This window comes from Oncorhynchus masou, chromosome 12 (assembly GCF_036934945.1).
Source record: "Oncorhynchus masou masou isolate Uvic2021 chromosome 12, UVic_Omas_1.1, whole genome shotgun sequence".
In the NCBI taxonomy this organism is placed as follows: Eukaryota; Metazoa; Chordata; class Actinopteri; order Salmoniformes; family Salmonidae; genus Oncorhynchus; species Oncorhynchus masou.
This window is the reverse complement of record NC_088223.1, coordinates 87,002,112-87,021,405: the sequence shown is the minus strand read 5'-3', so window position 1 is coordinate 87,021,405 and position 19,294 is coordinate 87,002,112. Positions and strand designations below refer to the sequence as shown.

The following is a 19,294-nucleotide window of genomic DNA, read 5'->3' as shown; positions in this document are numbered from 1 at the left end:
GAACATACCAATCACTGAACCATCTCCTCGGGGGGGGGGCCCCCCCAAATGTTCCACATTTTTGTTTCAACCCTAAACTGGCACACCTGATTCAATTAGTCAAAGGCTTGATGATTAGTTGACTAATTGAATCAGGAGTGCCAGTTTCTTTTTTAAAATAAAAATGTGAAACGTCTGGTGGGCGGCCCGATGAAAGGTCTGGGAAACCCTACACTAGTCCACTCCAGTCACAATGGGTTTACTATTAGTTTTCCTCTCATCCCCTCCACCAAGGCACCCCAGCATGGCACAGTTCAACTCTCAAGTACATTTGTCAGGAGGTCGGTGGGAACAGGGAATGTGCCCGCGAGCAGGCGGCTGAGAGATAGATGATGTGGGCTAATGTAACCAGGGCTTGTTTGGTTGTGACAATCTCTTAACCATGTACACTCCTCTCTCTAGGTCGTCTCGGATTCACCCATCCAGGGGGAGAAAGTCCTCTGCCCATCAATGGTACGTAGAAAGGGTTTGCTAACACTAGTGCTCTGCATGCTCAACCCATGCTAATGGATGGAAGGTGAATCAAACCATTTGGTAACATAGTCGACAAGATTAGCAGCACCATGTTTGTACTTAACATGCTCTTGAGGCACCAGTGTGGATTTCCTTCTCTGTGTTCCACTATTCTTATTCCATTAGTTCTTTAATGGTTTATGTGGATTTATTAAATAAGGATTTAGTAATTTCATTTTAAATTGCATAGCTAAACGCGTTTTAACGTTGTGTAATCCCTCACCGAAGGCAGTGTATCTATCCCATTTGCATTCACTTGTCAGATCTCTTTTGCCTGTGCAGTGAAGGAACTAAGCTCCTAGTATTTGTTCTTAAATTATTTTTATTTTTTTAGAATAAAACCTATTGCCTAGAGATGTTAGTTGAACCATTTCTCAATATGTTGTGTTGCGTATTTCCTTCAACATTCTGTGACATTTCCTGCTATAGTTCTTTATATTGAATCAGTGCGTGATTCACTTTTTTCCTCTATGCAGACACGAATACCGTAGGCTAGTTGTAGCTACAAAGGTAGACTGAATCTAATCTCTTTAGCTACAGCTTCCTCAACTGCAGTTTGATATGATAAGCCAAAATGCAACTGAAAACTCAGTGATCCACCATGGACTCTCTCCTTGAGCCTCAGTGTTATATTGGTCCAACATGGTGATCCACCATGGACCTCCTCCTTGAGCCTCATAGTGTTATATTGGTCCAACATGGTGATCCACCATGGACTCTCCTCCTTGAGCCTCATAGTGTTATATTGGTCCAACATGGTGATCCACCATGGACTCTCTCCTTGAGCCTCATAGTGTTATATTGGTCCAACATGGTGATCCACCATGGACTCTCTCCTTGAGCCTCATAGTGTTATATTGGTCCAACATGGTGATCCACCATGGACTCTCTCCAACATGGTGATCCACCATGGACCTCATAGTGTTATATTGGTCCAACATGGTGATCCACCATGGACTCTCTCCCTGAGCCTCATAGTGTTATATTGGTCCAACATGGTGATCCACCATGGACTCTCTCCCTGAGCCTCATAGTGTTATATTGGTCCAACAGGACAGATGGTGGTTCTGCATGGATGCAGTTCAGAGGGTACTACCAGTCTTAGAGAGGCAGTCACACCAGCTGATCGTTACTCTGTAGAACACACACCAGAGAGTGTGTATAACCACCCTCCACTGACCTCCTAAAGACCTTCTCTGTATCTGGCCTAGGAAGGGAGCGTGTGTCTGAGATCTTCATGAGTATGCCCGGAGACATGTGTAGACGTGACTGCACAGGAAACCAAGTGTTAATGTCACATGCACAAGTACAGTGAAATGCCTTTCTTGACAGCTCACCAATGGAGTAATCAATAACAATCACAACAACAAGGTATAAGAAAAACCCACAATAATAAACTGTGAAATTATGGGTGAATGTTGAATACAAGCTCATCTGTCTGCCACGTAACCTGGAGCACTGAGGAGGCAACATAGACCCAATCACATGGAGGATGTGACTGAGAAGGAGAGGGCATATGTTGTGAATGAAAGAATGGATCATATCTGTCATCCCTGGTCACTGTTGGTGTTATTTTGGTATTTTACATGCAGCAAGGAATTATGGGAGGAGACGAGGTAAACAGAATTTTATTTTATTTTCCCCCTCAAACTGGCATAGAAAGACCCGGTCTTTTGCGTCCATGTCCAGTATTTCTGAAGGGGGACAGTATGTGTTTGCATGTAGATGTTGTGGTTTGTTGTTGGTCTATTTGTTTGATCTGGCATGTTGTTTGAGGGGTTTTCAGCTCTAAGAGCTTTTGTTTGTGGTGTTGTGAGCTGATATGGGGATGGCTGGTGGAGGAGGGAGAGAGGTATCCCTGGCTCAGTCCCTCTCAAACAGCACAGCAGGGCTGCTTATAGAAGGCCTTAATGTAGCACTGTCTCTGGCAGCCAATGTGTCAGGTGAATTACTGTAAAATAGACACATTGATATAGCTAGTATTGCTTGACAATACAATACTTAACCATGTAATAGCATTCATGTTGATAAACCTAAGTAATAAATTAAAAAGTATCCATTGTGTTACATCTTTATGCAATCTGTCATTGACTGACTTGTCTCCTCTCTCTCTCTCTCCTCGTCCCTTCTTCTTCCCACCTCTCTCTCTCCTCGTCCCTTCTTCTTCCCACCTCTCTCTCTCCTCGTCCCTTCTTCTTCCCACCTCGTCCCTCTCTCCTCGTCCCTTCTTCTTCCCACCTCTCTCTCTCCTCGTCCCTTCTTCTTCCCACCTCTCTCTCTCCTCGTCCCTTCTTCTTCCCACCTCTCTCTCTCCTCGTCCCTTCTTCTTCCCACCTCTCTCTCTCCTCGTCCCTTCTTCTTCCCACCTCTCTCTCTCCTCGTCCCTTTTTCCCACCTCTCTCTCTTCCCACCTCCTCTCTCTCCTCGTCCCTTCTTCTTCCCTCTCTCTCTCCTCGTCCCTTCTTCCCTCTCTCTCCTCGTCCCTCCTTCCCTCTCTCTCTCTCTCTTATTGTCCCCTCTTCCTCTCTCCTCGTCCCCTCTTCCTCTCTCCTCGTCCCCTCCCCTCTCTCCTCGTCCCCTCCCCTCTCTCCTCGTCCCCTCCCCTCTCTCCTCGTCCCCTCTCCTCGTCCCCTCCCCTCTCTCCTCGTCCCCTCCTCGCTCTCCCCCCCCTCCTCGTCCCCGCCCCCCTCTCGCCTCCTCGTCCCCTCCTCACTCTCCCCTCTCCCCCTCAGAATCCCTCCTCGTCCCTTTTCTCCTCTTCTCTCCTCGTCCCCCTCCTCGCTCTCCTCGTCCCCCTCCTCGCTCTCCTCGTCCCTCTCCTCGCTCTCCTCGTCCCCTCCTCGCTCTCTTCTCGTCCCCTCTTCCTCTCCTCAGGTCACTCTTCCCTGTTCCCCATGGAGGATGGTTTCCCTGACGACGAGCGTGGTGAACAGAGCCTGCCTGGCCTTGGCTCGCCCCACTGTTTTCCCCACCAGAATGGGGAGCGTGTTGAGCGTTACTCCCGCAAGGTCTTTGTCGGTGGCCTCCCGCCAGATATTGATGAAGGTAACCTTTACAACACTGCAGACCACGTTCACACAGGCGGAGGTGCTGTGACCACTCTATGGTGATGCTTTGACTGGGCTGAACACCTGGTTGATCAGGTGGAGGTCTACAATGTGGATATCTTCATGGCCAGTAGTCACACGTTTACATGACTGATGTTGAAGACCAGTCCCTCTGTGACCAATTTCGGCCGTAGACTTTCACCAAGCAGCACTGCTCTACCATAGCAAGTCTTGTGTTATTTAGTTTCCGCTTCCTGAGGGCTTTGGCTCACGAATAGGCATAGTTCTAGTACATGCTCTGTTATAAGTAGTGTAGGACATCTCTCAGGTGTGATCAGTGTTGCTGGCAGAAGACTAGAGAACAGCTGAGGCTACCATCTGCTCTGCTTTAATCTCCCGGTTTAATGTTACCAGGGACTCCCTCTGGTAGAGCCCACTAATGTTACCAGGGACTTTAATCTCCCGGTTTAATGTTACCAGGGACTCCCTCTGGTAGAGCCCACTAATGTTACCAGGGACTCCCTCTGGTAGAGCCCACTAATGTTACCAGGGACTCCCTCTGGTAGAGCCCACTAATGTTACCAGGGACTCCCTCTGGTAGAGCCCACTAATGTTACCAGGGACTCCCTCTGGTAGAGCCCACTAATGTTACCAGGGACTCCCTCTGGTAGAGCCCACTAAAGTTACCAGGGACTCCCTCTGGTAGAGCCCACTAATGTTACCAGGGACTCCCTCTGGTAGAGCCCACTAAGAACAGTCATCTGATGACACACACCTTATCACAGTACAACTGCTGTGAGGCAATTGTTGAATGTTTTTTGTTTGCTTTTTCACTTTTAGATGAAATAACTGCAAGTTTCCGTCGCTTTGGACACCTCTTTGTGGACTGGCCTCACAAGGCAGAGAGCAAATCTTACTTTCCCCCGAAAGGTGAGTCACGTGACAAGTCTGCCCTTTTGTCAGCCACATGCAGCATTGTCATCAAAATGGGTTATCACAGTTTATTATTGAAGTCTTAATAGTTTGATTTGTTAAGAACAAAGTTGTGAGCAGAGCGGTCATAACATTGGCAGTCATTTCCAGCAACAGACAGCGAATGAAACGGTAGAGATCAGAGTTAAGTAGTGGTCTCTGTGACATGGTTCTGTGCAGGCGGTTTAAGTGGTGTCTGTTTTGTCCTGTAGGTTATGCTTTCCTGCTGTTCCAGGATGAGAGCTCTGTGCAGGCCCTGATTGAAGCCTGTATTGAAGAGGACGGCAAGCTCTACCTGTGTGTGTCTAGCCCCACCATCAAAGACAAGCCGGTGAGTGGATTGTGCCATCACCATCATCCATCTGCTCCCTTCTTTAACTCTTATTATGAAAGAACTCAAGATGCAGCAGGGGTGTATTCATTATGGCGATTATGTTGCGAAACATTTAGTCTGTTGCAAAACGTTTTGCAACAAACAGTTTACTTCCAACAGGGGAAATGCAAACGAGAGTTTCTATTGGACAAAATTGGGTTGTTCACTCTCCGTTTTGTTACATTGGATTCCGTTTGGTTCTTCAACGGTAAGGTGTTTCTGTAATTAATACACCCTAGAATTGTACTGCTTCATGTTTGATTGTGAGTCCATTCGATTAGTGGCAGACCAAGTAAATAAGCAAGCAGCTGCCCTCCCTATAGAATTGGCTTTGCGTCGTTACAGGCATAACATGGCCAACGTCGAGACATAACATGGCAGACATGGAGACGTGACATGGCGGACATGGAGACGTGACATGGCAGACATGGAGACGTGACATGGCAGACATGGAGACGTGACATGGCAGACATGGAGACGTGACATGGCAGACATGGAGACGTGACATGGCCGACATGGAGACGTGACATGGCCGACATGGAGACGTGACATGGCCGACATGGAGACGTGACATGGCCGACATGGAGACGTGACGTGTAACATGTCTCTCTGTGTGTGACAGGTCCAGATCCGTCCCTGGAACCTGAATGACAGTGACTTTGTGATGGACGGCTCCCAGCCTCTGGACCCCAGGAAGACCATCTTTGTGGGTGGGGTGCCACGCCCTCTCCGTGCAGGTAACCTTTTGACCCTAGTCAGCTAAAGCACCGTTTCCATTGGCACTTTAGTCCTAGTCTGCATCCCAAATGGCATTCTATTCCCTATATTGGGCACTACTTTTGACCAGGGCCCATAGGACATTTGGGACACAGACATGTATCCTCTACGGCGTATTAAAACCTGTTAGATTAGTGCTGCATTTCATCACATCAGCAGGCACAGTATGTAATGGAGGAGAAGGGAATTGGTAGCAACTCATAATGAAAATGGAAGCTATTTGGAACATGATGACCAAGCTGGGAGTGTTACATGAAGTGTACGAGGCTGCACCCTGGCATTGTGCCACCTGCAACCTGTTTCCCTCCGTCCACAGTGGAGCTGGCTATGATCATGGACAGGCTGTATGGAGGCGTGTGCTATGCAGGCATCGACACAGACCCAGAGCTCAAGTACCCCAAGGGAGCAGGGCGGGTTGCCTTCTCCAATCAGCAGAGCTACATTGCTGCTATCAGCGCTCGTTTTGTCCAGCTGCAGCATGGAGAAATCGATAAACGGGTTAGTGAAGGCCCTCTCTTTCTCAGGCTAATACAGCATTACACAAATACGCAGAAATGTTGTACCAAACACATAAAAGGCTCCTATCTCCTGTCTTGTACATTGTTAAAAGGACAATTTGTTATTTATTGTAATGGTTTTATAGATGAAGGTAAAACATTTTGGGGTATTTTGACTGGGTCATACGAGGACAGATAAGAAATTACTGTCGAGCAGACATTTAACCAGCTGCCACCTGCAGAAGAATTATGCTAATTCACTCAGCCAAAATCAGTCCAACTTGAATAATTGATAATGAACGTACCAACCAATCACGTCTCTATTTTGATTCTGACTTTAGAATGTTTATTGGTGACCATTGTTCTAATTGGAATGTAATTGTCAGTGCAATTATGTGTTGTGTTAAATCTTTAGATACAGTACGTTAATTAATGTAAGATGTAGTCTTCCTAGCTCTATTCTTTACTGCATGTCTAATATATGGTTTTCTTTCTCCCTGTCTCTCTCTGGGTCCTCCCCCCCCCTCTCTCTCTGGGTCCTCCCCCTGTCTCTCTCTGGGTCCTGCCCCCCCCCCTCTCTCTGGGTCCTCTTCCCCCCCAGGTGGAAGTGAAGCCATACGTCTTGGACGACCAGTTGTGTGATGAGTGTCAGGGAACTCGGTGCGGGGGCAAGTTTGCCCCTTTCTTCTGCGCCAACGTCACCTGTCTCCAGTATTACTGTGAATACTGCTGGGCGGCCATCCACTCACGCGCTGGTCGGGAGTTCCACAAGCCGCTGGTCAAGGAGGGAGGGGACCGGCCTAGGCACATCTCCTTCCGCTGGAACTGAGAGGCAGAGGGGGGAGTAGGAGTCGCAAAATCATTGTACAAATAAATGCACTTTTCTGTTGCTGGTTCCTTTTTAACTCTAATTTGGAGAAAAAAAAAGTTTAATTTTAAATTAATATTTTTTTTTAAGATGAGGAGATATGTCAAGAAAAGAAAAGAAAATGTGAAATCCCATGTGAAATCCCATTCTCTTGACTTTCTCCAGTTGCTTTTATCTTTTATTAGAGCAGAATTTGAAAAGATTAGGCTTTCAATTGTCACCTTTACTATCCAATTGGCGTGTCATTGACCATCAACTTCAATGCAGTATGTTCAGTTCAAATGTTCATCCAATAGGCTCCAGAGCAGTTGTTCATCCAATAGGCTCCAGAGCAGATGTTCATCCAATAGGCTCCAGAGCAGATGTTAATAGCAAAGGTGTTGCTAAAGAAGAGTGCACTTATTTCTTTATTTTAGAGTGCAGAATATAAAGTCTCAGTAGTTAACCAAAGCTTAATCTCAATTAGTTTGAAAAAGAAACAAGTACAGAAACTTGGATTAATTCCCAGATCAGATGTTAGAATATTTTTTTCAGAGACCATGCTAATATTTGATGTTACTTGACAAGATCCATTTCACAACAGGCGTTCTGGTTTGATCTCCATTTTGACATGCAAAAACTAATACCTCAAGCTTAGCTGCTAATGTGACGAATAAGTTAAAGTAAGCTGGTATCCCTCTTCCCTTAGAACCACAATCAAAGGGAAACTGCGTCAGCAAAAAGACACATTTTTATAGACGCTGCTTTGTCACTTCTTTATTTTTGTAATCTGACCCAAGGTTGTACTAAGAATGAACAGAGCATTTTATTGGGGAATGTATGGCGTTGGAGGTCCCTGAGACCCTCAGCGCTGGCCCGTATAGAGATAAGTGACCCCCCTCCCCCTCTGTGTCTGAGGCCATGCTAGCTAGGAGAGGAGAGGCTAGTGCCTAGTTGTCATCAGGGCTGCATGTGAGCAGAATGCCCTGTTTTCCATGTATTATTATTATTATTGCATTGGTGCAAATCTCCCAATCCTTTATTCACAACCGTATTCTGTTTATAACCCCCCCCGCAAAAAGATAAATGAATTACAAAATCCAGGCTTGTCATCAACACATTTCCATCTAGAGGAGGATGCAGTTATTAGACCTGCAGACCTCTCTTCCTGTGCCAGCCCAGCTAACTCAGCCAGTGTTCTAAGCATAAATGAAGATAGTCCATGCGATGTGCTCTACTACGTACGTCCCACAATGCAGTTCACTCACTCAAACAAGACTGCAATAAAGAGGTTATACCTAGATGCTTTAGGGAACCAAAGTCGCCTGTGCAGTAATACAGTATTTCATTTCAGTTTTTCTGAGTTCGTTATTCTTTTCCTATTTTTCTTACAAAGACCAGATGGACTACAGCAAACCAAAGATTGGCCTTGAATAGATATCAGTGCAGTCAAAATCCAGGAAAACACTAGTGAAAACAACTGGACTTATTCAGTTTACAGACACCCAGGCTTTTTCACCAGTCAATCCTCTCATTTCCAAAGGTCAAAATAGAGACGTTTGTTGCTAGGCAGTTGTGTAATGTGAATAGGTCTGCAACAGGTTTGGGGAAATGAACACAAAAAGCTAAACAAAGGCTCACATTTGGTTTGGTTATTATAGTCATACAGTATCTGAATCTACTAGCGTTTTAATGTCAGGGAGGGAGTGCTGAAATAGAATTTAACACACTAGTGAAAACCGTATCCTTGTGTTGGCTTGCTGGTGTTCTACTGCACCATGACTTTAGCTTGCTGGTGTTCTACTGCACCATGACTCTAGCTTGCCGGTGTTCTACTGCACCATGACTTTAGCTTGCCGGTGTTCTACTGCACCATGACTTTAGCTTGCCGGTGTTCTACTGCACCATGACTTTAGCTTGCTCGGTGTTCTACTGCATCAGTTCTGCACCATGACTTTAGCTTGCTGGTGTTCTACTGCACCAGTTCTGCACCAGGACTTTAGCTTGCTGGTGTTCTACTGCACCATGACTTTAGCCTGCTGGTATTCTACTGCACCAGTTCTGCACCAGGACTTTAGCTTGCTGGTATTCTACTGCACCAGTTCTGCACCAGGACTTTAGCTTGCTGGTGTTCTACTGCACCAGAACTTTAGGTTGCTGGTGTTCTACAGCACCAGGACTTTAGCTTGCTGGTGTTCTACTGCACCAGTTCTGCACCAGGACTTTAGCTTGCTGGTATTCCACTGCACCAGTTCTGCACCAGGACTTTAGCTTGCTGGTGTTCTACTGCACCAGAACTTTAGCTTGCTGGTGTTCTACTGCACCATGACTTTAGCTTGCTGGTATTCTACTGCACCAGTTCTGCACCCGGACTTTAGCTTGCTGGTGTTCTACTGCACCAGGACTTTATGTTGCTGGTTTTCTACTGCACCAGTTCTGCACCAGGACTTTAGCTTGCTGGTGTTCTACTGCACCATGACTTTAGGTTGCTGGTTTTCTACTGCACCAGTTCTGCACCAGGACTTTAGCTTGCTGGTGTTCTACTGCACCATGACTTTAGCTTGCTGGTATTCCACTGCACCTGTTCTGCACCAGGACTTTAGCTTGCTGGTGTTCTACTGCACCATGACTTTAGCTTGCTGGTATTCTACTGCACCTGTTCTGCACCAGGACTTTAGCTTGCTGGTGTTCTACTGCACCATGACTTTAGCTTGCTGATGTTCTACTGCACCATGACTTTAGCTTGCTGATGTTCTACTGCACCATGACTTTAGCTTGCTGGTGTGGTGGATAAACATTTTAGGAGTTAAACACTTTTTGAAGAATTTGCTGTTAATGAGAGAAAAAAAGATTATTTTATACATGGCCTGCTGATTTTTGGTACAGTGTTTTCTAGCTAAATTATTTTGTCATGCACATATAAACATTTTATGCACTACTTTTCTAAATATTTTTTTTTTCTTCCCAACAGTCATTTTAGGCACATTTTTCACAAATGGGGAAAACTCCTTTTTGCAATACCTCAATTTTTCACATTGTGAAAGGTAGCTTTTGTACTTTTGTTACTGAGAGATCTGCATATATGGACACTTTTCATTTAACGAAAAAAAATGTAGTGATTTCGATATATATTATTTTCAGTTATGCTTTTTTCTACATTTCAGTGCTGAGGAATCTTCACAACCAAGTAGCGTACGTGCATTGACGCGACTTCCGAAACGGCAGAGGAACGATCAGTGTACTGCTTAAAGGGTCTTAGACCTTATACACTAGATGTTTCACAAAAATCAGATCTTAACAGCATGGCGAGGACAAAGTTGTCATTTAAAATTTTAATGTTATTGTTTAAAAAAAATGGCTATCCTAGTTGGGGAAAATGGTAACTTCTCTTTTTGGTTTCCTCTCCATAGCTGGAATATAACTATTATAAGGATAATGCAAATTATGGTTCATGCTTCGGCTGAATCTCGTATCACAAGAATGGATGTTTGGTGTTTAGATATTTTAACATTTGAAAATATATATTCTTGAACTTGCCAACTAGCTCCTATTGTAATCCTTAGCATGCATGACGAAAAAAAGATAAGTACATGAATTAGCTATTGAATTTGATTGTTGTGGTTGTGCACCAGATGTTTCTCAACTTTAATTTGTTAAGGACACCCCCACACCTCACTTCTCTCCCATGTGTTAATATCTTTGCCTTCTCCATACTCAGACCTCTGCAGGATGCAAAGAAAAAAAGATGAGAAAATAAGAAGAAAAAACTAACTCTAAAATCTATTTTAGCAGTGGAGGACTTGAGCATCTTATAGGACACTGTTGAAAAGACTTGATAACTCATCTCCACTGTCTGTTGAGGTAATTCAACCATTTGGGAAGAAGGAGAACTTTAAGACTTGAATGTGGTAAATGTTGCAAGTTAACTTCGAGTTGTTATGTGCAATACATTTTATTTTATTTTTTTCCAGATAAAGACTCTTTGCAATGTAATTCTTTTAATGCCATTTTTAATTGCAGACATTTAAAGAAGACGTTAATATGTTTTTCAGTCATTTTCTACTGTTATTGTAATCCTTTTCATGCTGGTGTTTGTAAAAAAGAAAAAGAAATCAAACTATTTGTACTAATATAAATAATTGAAGTTATTTTTAAAACATTAAAGGTTTTGTGCTCATTTGTTTATTTCAAGCTACTGTGATTGCATTGTAATTATTAGGTCAATAATGTATTTAGCTGTTTATTGGTATATTTTTAATTGGAATGTATAATTTTTATAATTTTGATCAGATTTTTGTTATATTTTTGAGGTGAAGCTTTTAAAGTGTCTAGTTTTTACTAATTGCTATATTGTGCTCCACAATATATGATTAACATTTTCTGAAGGAAAATAAATATTTAAATATTTGTCTGTTAATGATGTTACTTAATGGCAAAATTTCAATAGTTTTTAACTGTATGGGAAGGTTGTTGTATTTATTAATAGCATTTTTTACTTAAGATATCACCTTAATTTCTATTGTCATTTCACTTTATAAGTTCCTATTTTTGTATTTTCCTTTCTAATTAAGTTATGTAATACAAAATGTCCATATTTCTAGGAGTTGGTCTGTAGCAGTGCTAGTGAAACGAAAAATACAATTCTGTTATTTAATTGTTTGCAGCCAACTATTTATAACAGTGCATCATTTTGAAATATTTGTAATGTGAAATGTTGAATGAATAAAACTTAACTGTGATAAGGCCCATTGTCTGTTTATTTTGGTGTGGATTGTAACAGTCTGTTTTCTGTAGCGGTCTATCGTTGCTGCTTTCACGAAGCTAGGCAGCAGCCATTGTTGGGCCCTGGCTCATAAAACCTCCAAATAAGGTCACAATGAGTTGTGTACGTTAGACAGTGTGTGAAAGAGCGTGAGACAGGGAGTTGAAATGCTGACCACAAGCAGCTTTCGATAATGTCGGTATCAAAGTAACCATTTATATTTTATGAGCATTTATTTTGCAACCATTGATTATTTCCTTGTCCAGACTACAAAGTCATTGTGTTTGTATGCCAGCTGTTACTCTGATCTTTTCAAAGACGACTTAGAATGTCACTTTAATGCAATGGTCATCCTTGCGTATCCTTGGTCATCCTACACAAGCCATAGCTGATTAGCTGATGAAGCCAGTCAACGTAAAATAGATGCATCATGCATGCCAGGGTATTGATAATACTGCAGCAATTCCATTGGATAATGAGGTGTGATTAGTGTGTCTACAAACACAGGAAGTAATCACCTTCCTCAGACTCAGCAGCTCCACCTGCCTGCTGACTGGTACACTACCAATATAAAGTATGAAACCTTGTTGCACTACTTAGAATCCACTTTTCTGTGGTCTTCTAATAATCTGTCCAACCTGAAAAGAAAACCATTAGCTCATTACCTTTGGGACCTTGCATGCCTTAGGTAGCAGCACTCACATTGCATGAGTAGGCTAAAGTGTAAACCATATTCCTTCAATGTAGGCAAAACCATCTCCTAGTAGAGGAGAGAGTGGGTTATGTTGAGACATTTTTTACATTCAGCATCACTACGTCAAGGGGAGTATAGTATTCTAACAAAGATATCTACATATATTCAGAATGTTGTGTATTCCTGGATGTAATCAGAATTAATCTAAACATAAAAGTTTTGAAAACATAGCTTGTCGAAAGAAAAAGTGGTCGCTTGACACAACTTACCCCGTGTTTGGGGTAAGTTGAGAACAGGGACAGAGTAAGTTGAGCCTCCTTGGGGTAAGTGGGTGATGGTGTCCTGTGACAGTGTGATGGTGCTGGTAGGTCAGAGTTGAATTCATGGATTGGGGGTGTACATTCATATATATATATATATATATATATATATCTTTGTTCAATATCACTCCCATCAAGATGGCACCGAAGAACATGACTGAAGTTTTACATTCTTCCAACCAATTGTGCAATTTTGTTATTTTTTTTGCGTAACTTATTTTTTAAAAACTTATTGTGTACATAATGTTGCTGCTACCATCTCTTATGACCGAAAGTAACTTCTGGACATGAGAAAAGCGATTACTCACCGCGGACTGGAAGAAACTTTTTCCTTTTAACGAGTCTGATGAGAAGGATATCCTGCTTTCACTGGAACAAGCCCAGATCCAGGCCTTTCACTGGAACAAGCCCAGATCCAGGCCTTTCACTGGAACAAGCCCAGATCCAGGCCTTTCACTGGAACAAGCCCAGATCCAGGCCTTTCACTGGAACAAGCCCAGATCCAGGCCTTTCACTGGAACAAGCCCAGATCCAGGCCTTTCACTGGAACAAGCCCAGATCCAGGCCTTTCACTGGAACAAGCCCAGATCCAGGCCTTTCACTGGAACAAGCCCAGATCCAGGCCTTTCACTGGAACAAGCCCAGATCCAGGCCTTTCACTGGAACAAGCCCAGATCCAGGCCTTTCACTGGAACAAGCCCAGATCCAGGCCTTTCACTGGAACAAGCCCAGATCCAGGCCTTTCACTGGAACAAGCCCAGATCCAGGCCTTTCACTGGAACAAGCCCAGATCCAGGCCTTTTGCGTGAAGAAAAGGGGACGCAGATCACGGATCCTTCTGAGAATCCGGAGGTGAGTGAATCAACTCCCAGCGCCTTTCATTCTCCTTGCTAACGTGCAATCCTTAGAAAATAAAATTGTTGACTACTATTAAGATTATCCTACCAACAGGACATTAAAAACTGTAACATCTTATGTTTCACTGACACATGGCTGAACGAAGAAACGGACAATATAGAGCTGGCGGGATTTTCCATGCACAGGCAGAACAGAGACGCTACCTCTGGTAAGACGAAGGGTGTGGGTGTGTGTCTTTTTGTCAATAACATCTGGTGTGCGACGTCTAATATTAAAGAAGTCTCAAGGTATTGCTCGCCTGAGGTAGAGTACCTTATGATGTCGACCACACTATTTACCAAGAGAGTTCTCATCTGAATTATTCATGACCATCTATTTACCACCACAAAGCGAAGCTGGCACTAAGACAGCTCTCAACCAACTCTATAAGGCCATAAGCAAAGAAGAAAATGCTTACCCAGAAGCGGCGCTCCTAGTGGCTGGGTACTTTAACTGACTCGGTACCGATGCCTCGTTATTGTTATTCTGATTGTATTACTTTTGATTATTACTTTTTATTTAGTCTACTTGGTAAATATTTTCTTTTTCTTGAACTGCACTTTTGGATAAGGGCCTGTAAGTAAGCATTTCACGGTAAAGTCTAAACATGTTGTATTCGGCACATGTGGCAAATAACATTTGATTTGGTTTTAATTTTATCACTTACCCTTCCATTTCTTGACCAATTGTCCAGGACAAGGATGTTGTTTTGATGTGCTAATTCGTAGGCAAGATCTCTGGATTTGAGGCTACTAAAGCCTATGAAACTGGTCTGTAAGATTATTGATATGTTAATCAAGCTCAGACTCCATGTCATCAGATAAGACCTGGTGTGTCTCTGCTACTCTATCATAGCCTCTCTTTATCAAGCTGAGACTCCATGTCATCAGATAAGACCTGGTGTGTCTCTGCTACTCTATCATAGCCTCTCTTTATCAAGCTCAGACTCCATGTCATCAGATAAGACCTGGTGTGTCTCTGCTACTCTATCATAGCCTCTTTTTATCAAGCTGAGACTCCATGTCATCAGATAAGACCTGGTGTGTCTCTGCTACTCTATCATAGCCTCTCTTTATCAAGCTCAGACTCCATGTCATCAGATAAGACCTGGTGTGTCTCTGCTACTCTATCATAGCCTCTCTTTATCAAGCTGAGACTCCATGTCATCAGATAAGACCTGGTTTGTCTCTGCTACTCTATCATAGCCTCTTTTTATCAAGCTGAGACTCCATGTCATCAGACAAGACCTGGTGTGTCTCTGCTACTCTATCATAGCCTCTCTTTATCAAGCTGAGACTCCATGTCATCAGATAAGACCTGGTGTGTCTCTGCTACTCTATCATAGCCTATCTTTATCAAGCTGAGACTCCATGTCATCAGATAAGACCTGGTGTGTCTCTGCTACTCTATCATAGCCTCTCTTTATCAAGCTGAGACTCCATGTCATCAGATAAGACCTGGTGTGTCTTTGCTACTCTATCATAGCCTCTCTTTATCAAGCTGAGACTCCATGTCATCAGATAAGACCTGGTGTGTCTCTGCTACTCTATCATAGCCTCTCTTTATCAAGCTGAGACTCCATGTCATCAGATAAGACCTGGTGTGTCTCTGCTACTCTATCATAGCCTCTCCTTATCAAGCTGAGACTCCATGTCATCAGATAAGACCTGGTGTGTCTCTGCTACTCTATCATAGCCTCTCTTTATCAAGCTGAGACTCCATGTCATCAGATAAGACCTGGTGTGTCTCTGCTACTCTATCATAGCCTCTTTTTATCAAGCTGAGACTCCATGTCATCAGATAAGACCTGGTGTGTCTCTGCTACTCTATCATAGCCTCTCTTTATCAAGCTGAGACTCCATGTCATCAGACAAGACCTGGTGTGTCTCTGCTACTCTGTCATAGCCTCCCTTTCACACAGGTACATGGTAATAGTCTTTTTTGTTAAAGTACATCTTCAGTGTCATTCAGTCTATTCTTTCATCCCTTGCTGCTGTTCATATGGACTTCATCCCTTCTCTCACTTCCTTGGCTTCTTTCTCAAGGGGGGGGGGGCTAGACCCCTGCTTGTTTTACTTTTAATACACGATGTAACAATACAAAATGCACTATGACATATTACATTTAGTCTGTTTTATGGTTAATATGCATAGAATTTTTTGCAATCATCATTTGAGTAGGGTATGGTGGTGATTGGCTCAATTTGACCCAAGGCAAACATTTTGACCATATGAGCCCACACAGCTACAAAGATGTACTGTCATGTCGTTTTCGGATCTCATATTGTAGCTTTCAGAGACACCAGCAGATGCATTAAAGTCTTAAAACAATCTACTTTGGTTTAGAAACAAGCATCATGAAACCTTTAACACAATAAATTCATTTGACTTTGTGAAAATATATATTTTTGATTTACCTAACTTGCTTACCACTTTTTTTTAATGTGGCTTCTTCATTTACAGACTCCATGAAATGATGACCTCTTTTTGTGTATGATTTCCTAGAAACAAGCGGTGGCTCAACTAACCCAACTCTCCCCTAGTGTTTTTCTTCAATGTAGACAAAATCATCTGATATCCAATTACCTTGCTATCATCCAAATAAGTCATGCAAGAGAAAAAGTTTGTTTTTTTGGATGGCATTGCGTGGCTATCCCGCTGCAGGAAGTGTGCATAGAATATTAGTGACACAAGGCTTGGATGAAAGACCCAGATGACATCACGCCTGTCTATCTCACAGGGGAGACAAAGGTTCTGCTGAGCCAATCCATTCTGCTACCGGATGCCTGCTTCTCTCTCTCTCTCTCTCTCTCTGCCTCTGTCGCAGTCAGTAACAAGGTCACAGAGAAATGGACCACTCTGTAAACACAGCTAGGTCGTGGTGTCTGGTAAAATGCATAGGAAGGCAAGGCCTCTGCCCTGGGCATGTTGTCTCAGAGCATTGATAAGAATCAGTACTCTAGGACAGGAATTGTACATCTTAGGTTATTGAACACTGTGCGTATTGTCTGATCAGTTCTAAACTGGTGAATAATTCAGTGCATTGGAAGTATTCAGACCACTGGGCTTTTTCTAAATGTTATTTTGTTACAGTCTTATTCTAAATGGATTCTGGATTTAAAAAAAATTCCCCCTCATCAATCTACACACAATACCCCATAATGACAAAGCAAAAACAGGTTTATACATTTTTGCATATTTTTTATTTTTAAAAACTGAAATTTCACATTTACATACGTATTCCCGACACTTTACTCAGTATTTTGTTGAAGCACCTTTGGCAGCGATGACAGCATAGAGTCTTCTTGGGTATGACGCTACAAGCTTGGCACACCTGTATTTGGGGAGTTTCTCCCATTCTTCCCTGCAGATCATCTCAAGCTCTGTCAGGTTGGATGGGGAGCGCCGCTGTACAACTATTTTCAGGTCTCTCCAGAGATGTTTGATCGGGCTCTGGCTTGGCCACTAAAGGACATTCAGAGACTTGTCCCGAAACCACTCCTGCGTTGTCTTGGATGTGTGCTTAGGATCGTTGTCCTGTTGGAAGGTGAACCTTCACCCCAGTCTGAGGTCCTGAGCACTCTGGAACAGGTTTCCATCAAGGATCTCTCTGTACTTTGCGTCATCTTTTCCTCAATCTTGACTAGTCTCCCAGTCACAGTCCCTGTCACTGACAAACATCCCCACAGCATGATGCTGCCACTCCCATGCTTCACCGTAGGGATGGTGCAAGGTTTCCTCCAGATATGACGCTTGGCATTCAGGCCAAAATACTTCAATCTTAGTTTCATCAGTCCAGAGAATCTTGTTTCTTATGATCTGAAATTCCGTTAGGTGCCTTTTTGCAAACTCCAAGTGGGCTGTCATGTGCCTTTTACTGAGGAGTGGCTTCCGTCTGACCAATCTACTATAAAGGCCTGATTGGTGGAGTGCTGCAGAGATGGTTGTCCTTCTGGAAGGTGAGCATTGGGTCCTCTGATTGCTCAGTTTGGCTGTGCAGCCAGCTCTCAAAAGAGTCTTGGTGGTTACAAACTTATTCTATTTAAGAATGATGGAGGCCACTGTGTTCTTGGGGACCTTCAAATCTACAGACATATTTTGATACCCTTCCCCAGATCTGTGCCTCGACACAATCCTGTCTTGGAGCTCTACGGATAATTCCTTCAACCTTGTGGCTTGGTTTTTGCTATGACATGCAGTGTCAACTGTGGGACCTTAAGTAGTCCTTTTTCCTATACCCAAGAAGGTAAAGATAACTGAACTAAATGACTATTGCCCCGTAGCACTCACATCTGTCATCATGAGTGGCTTTGAGAGACTAGTCAAGGTTCATATCACCTCTACCTTACCTGCCACCCTAGACCCACTTCAGTTTGCATACCGCCCCAGCAGGTCCACAGACGATGCAGTTGCCATCACACTGCACACTGCCCTATACCATCTGGAAAAGAGGAATACCAATGCAAGAATGCTGTTCATTGACTACAGCTCAGCATTCAACACCATAGTACCCTCCATGCTCATCATTAAGCTTGAGGCCCTGGGTCTCAACACCGCCCTGTGCATTTGGGTAACTGGACTTTCTGACGGGCCGCACCCAGGTGGTGAAAGTAGGAAACAACATCTTCACTTTGCTGATCATCAACACTGTGCGTGCTCAGCCCTCTCCTGTACTCCCTGTTTACCCATGACTGTGTGGCCATGCACGCCTCCAACTCAATCATCAAGCGTGATGATGACACAACAGTAGTGGGCTTGATTACCAACAATGACGAGACAGCCTACAGGGAGGAGGTGAGGGCACTCAGAGTGTGATGTCAGGAAAACAACCTCTCACTCAGGAGATGATCGTGGACTTCAGAGGGATCACCCCCCTATCCACATCGACGGGACAGTAGTGGGGAAGGTGGAAAGTTAAGTTCATCAGCGTACATATCACGGACAAACTGAAATGGTACACCCACACAGACAGTGTGGCGAAGAAGGTGTAACAGCGCCACTCCAACCTCAGGAGGCTGAAGAATTTTGGCTTGTCACCTAAAACCCTCACAAACTTTTACAGACGCACAATTGAGAGCATCCTGTCGGACTGTATCCCCGCCTGGTATGGCAACTGTACCGCCCTTAATCGTAAGGCTCTCCAGAGGGTTGTGCGGTCTACACAACGCATCACCAGGGGCAAACTACTTGCCCTCCAGGACAACTATAGCACCCGATGTCACAGGAAGGCCAAAAAGATCATCAAGGACAATAACCACCTGAGCCACAGCCTGTTCACCCCGCTACCATCCAGAAGGAAAGGTCAGTACAGGTGCATCAAAGCTGGTCACTTTACTGCCGGTGCGGCAGGTAGCCCTGTGGTTAGAGCATTGGGTCAGGAACTGAAAGGTTTCTGGATTGAATCCCCGAGCTGACACGGTAAAAATCTGTCGTTCTGAACAAGGCAGTTACCCCACTGTTCAGTGGGAGACTGTCATTGTTAATAAGAATTTGTTCTTAACTGACTAGTTAAACAAATTTAAATAAATATTAATAAATGGATCACTATTCACTTTAA

The 19,294-nt window shown here is 43.7% G+C and overlaps 1 protein-coding gene across 2 annotated transcripts in view; it reads left to right on the top strand.

The window, feature by feature from the left end:
• LOC135550989 (cytoplasmic polyadenylation element-binding protein 4-like) overlaps window positions 1-11,809 on the top strand; it is a 36,755-nt gene extending 24,946 nt beyond the window's left edge. Inside the window, exons 4-11 of one of the 2 annotated variants that reach the window (XM_064982330.1) lie at window positions 442-492; window positions 2,145-2,168; window positions 3,427-3,597; window positions 4,440-4,529; window positions 4,784-4,902; window positions 5,567-5,681; window positions 6,038-6,219; window positions 6,820-11,809. In XM_064982330.1, the coding sequence (XP_064838402.1) occupies window positions 442-492; window positions 2,145-2,168; window positions 3,427-3,597; window positions 4,440-4,529; window positions 4,784-4,902; window positions 5,567-5,681; window positions 6,038-6,219; window positions 6,820-7,047 (980 nt within the window). In that variant the 3' untranslated portion in view covers window positions 7,048-11,809. The remainder of the gene's footprint in view (window positions 1-441; window positions 493-2,144; window positions 2,169-3,426; window positions 3,598-4,439; window positions 4,530-4,783; window positions 4,903-5,566; window positions 5,682-6,037; window positions 6,220-6,819) is intronic. The other variant, XM_064982331.1, reaches the window with a different exon arrangement.
• Window positions 11,810-19,294: the final 7,485 nt, after the last annotated feature.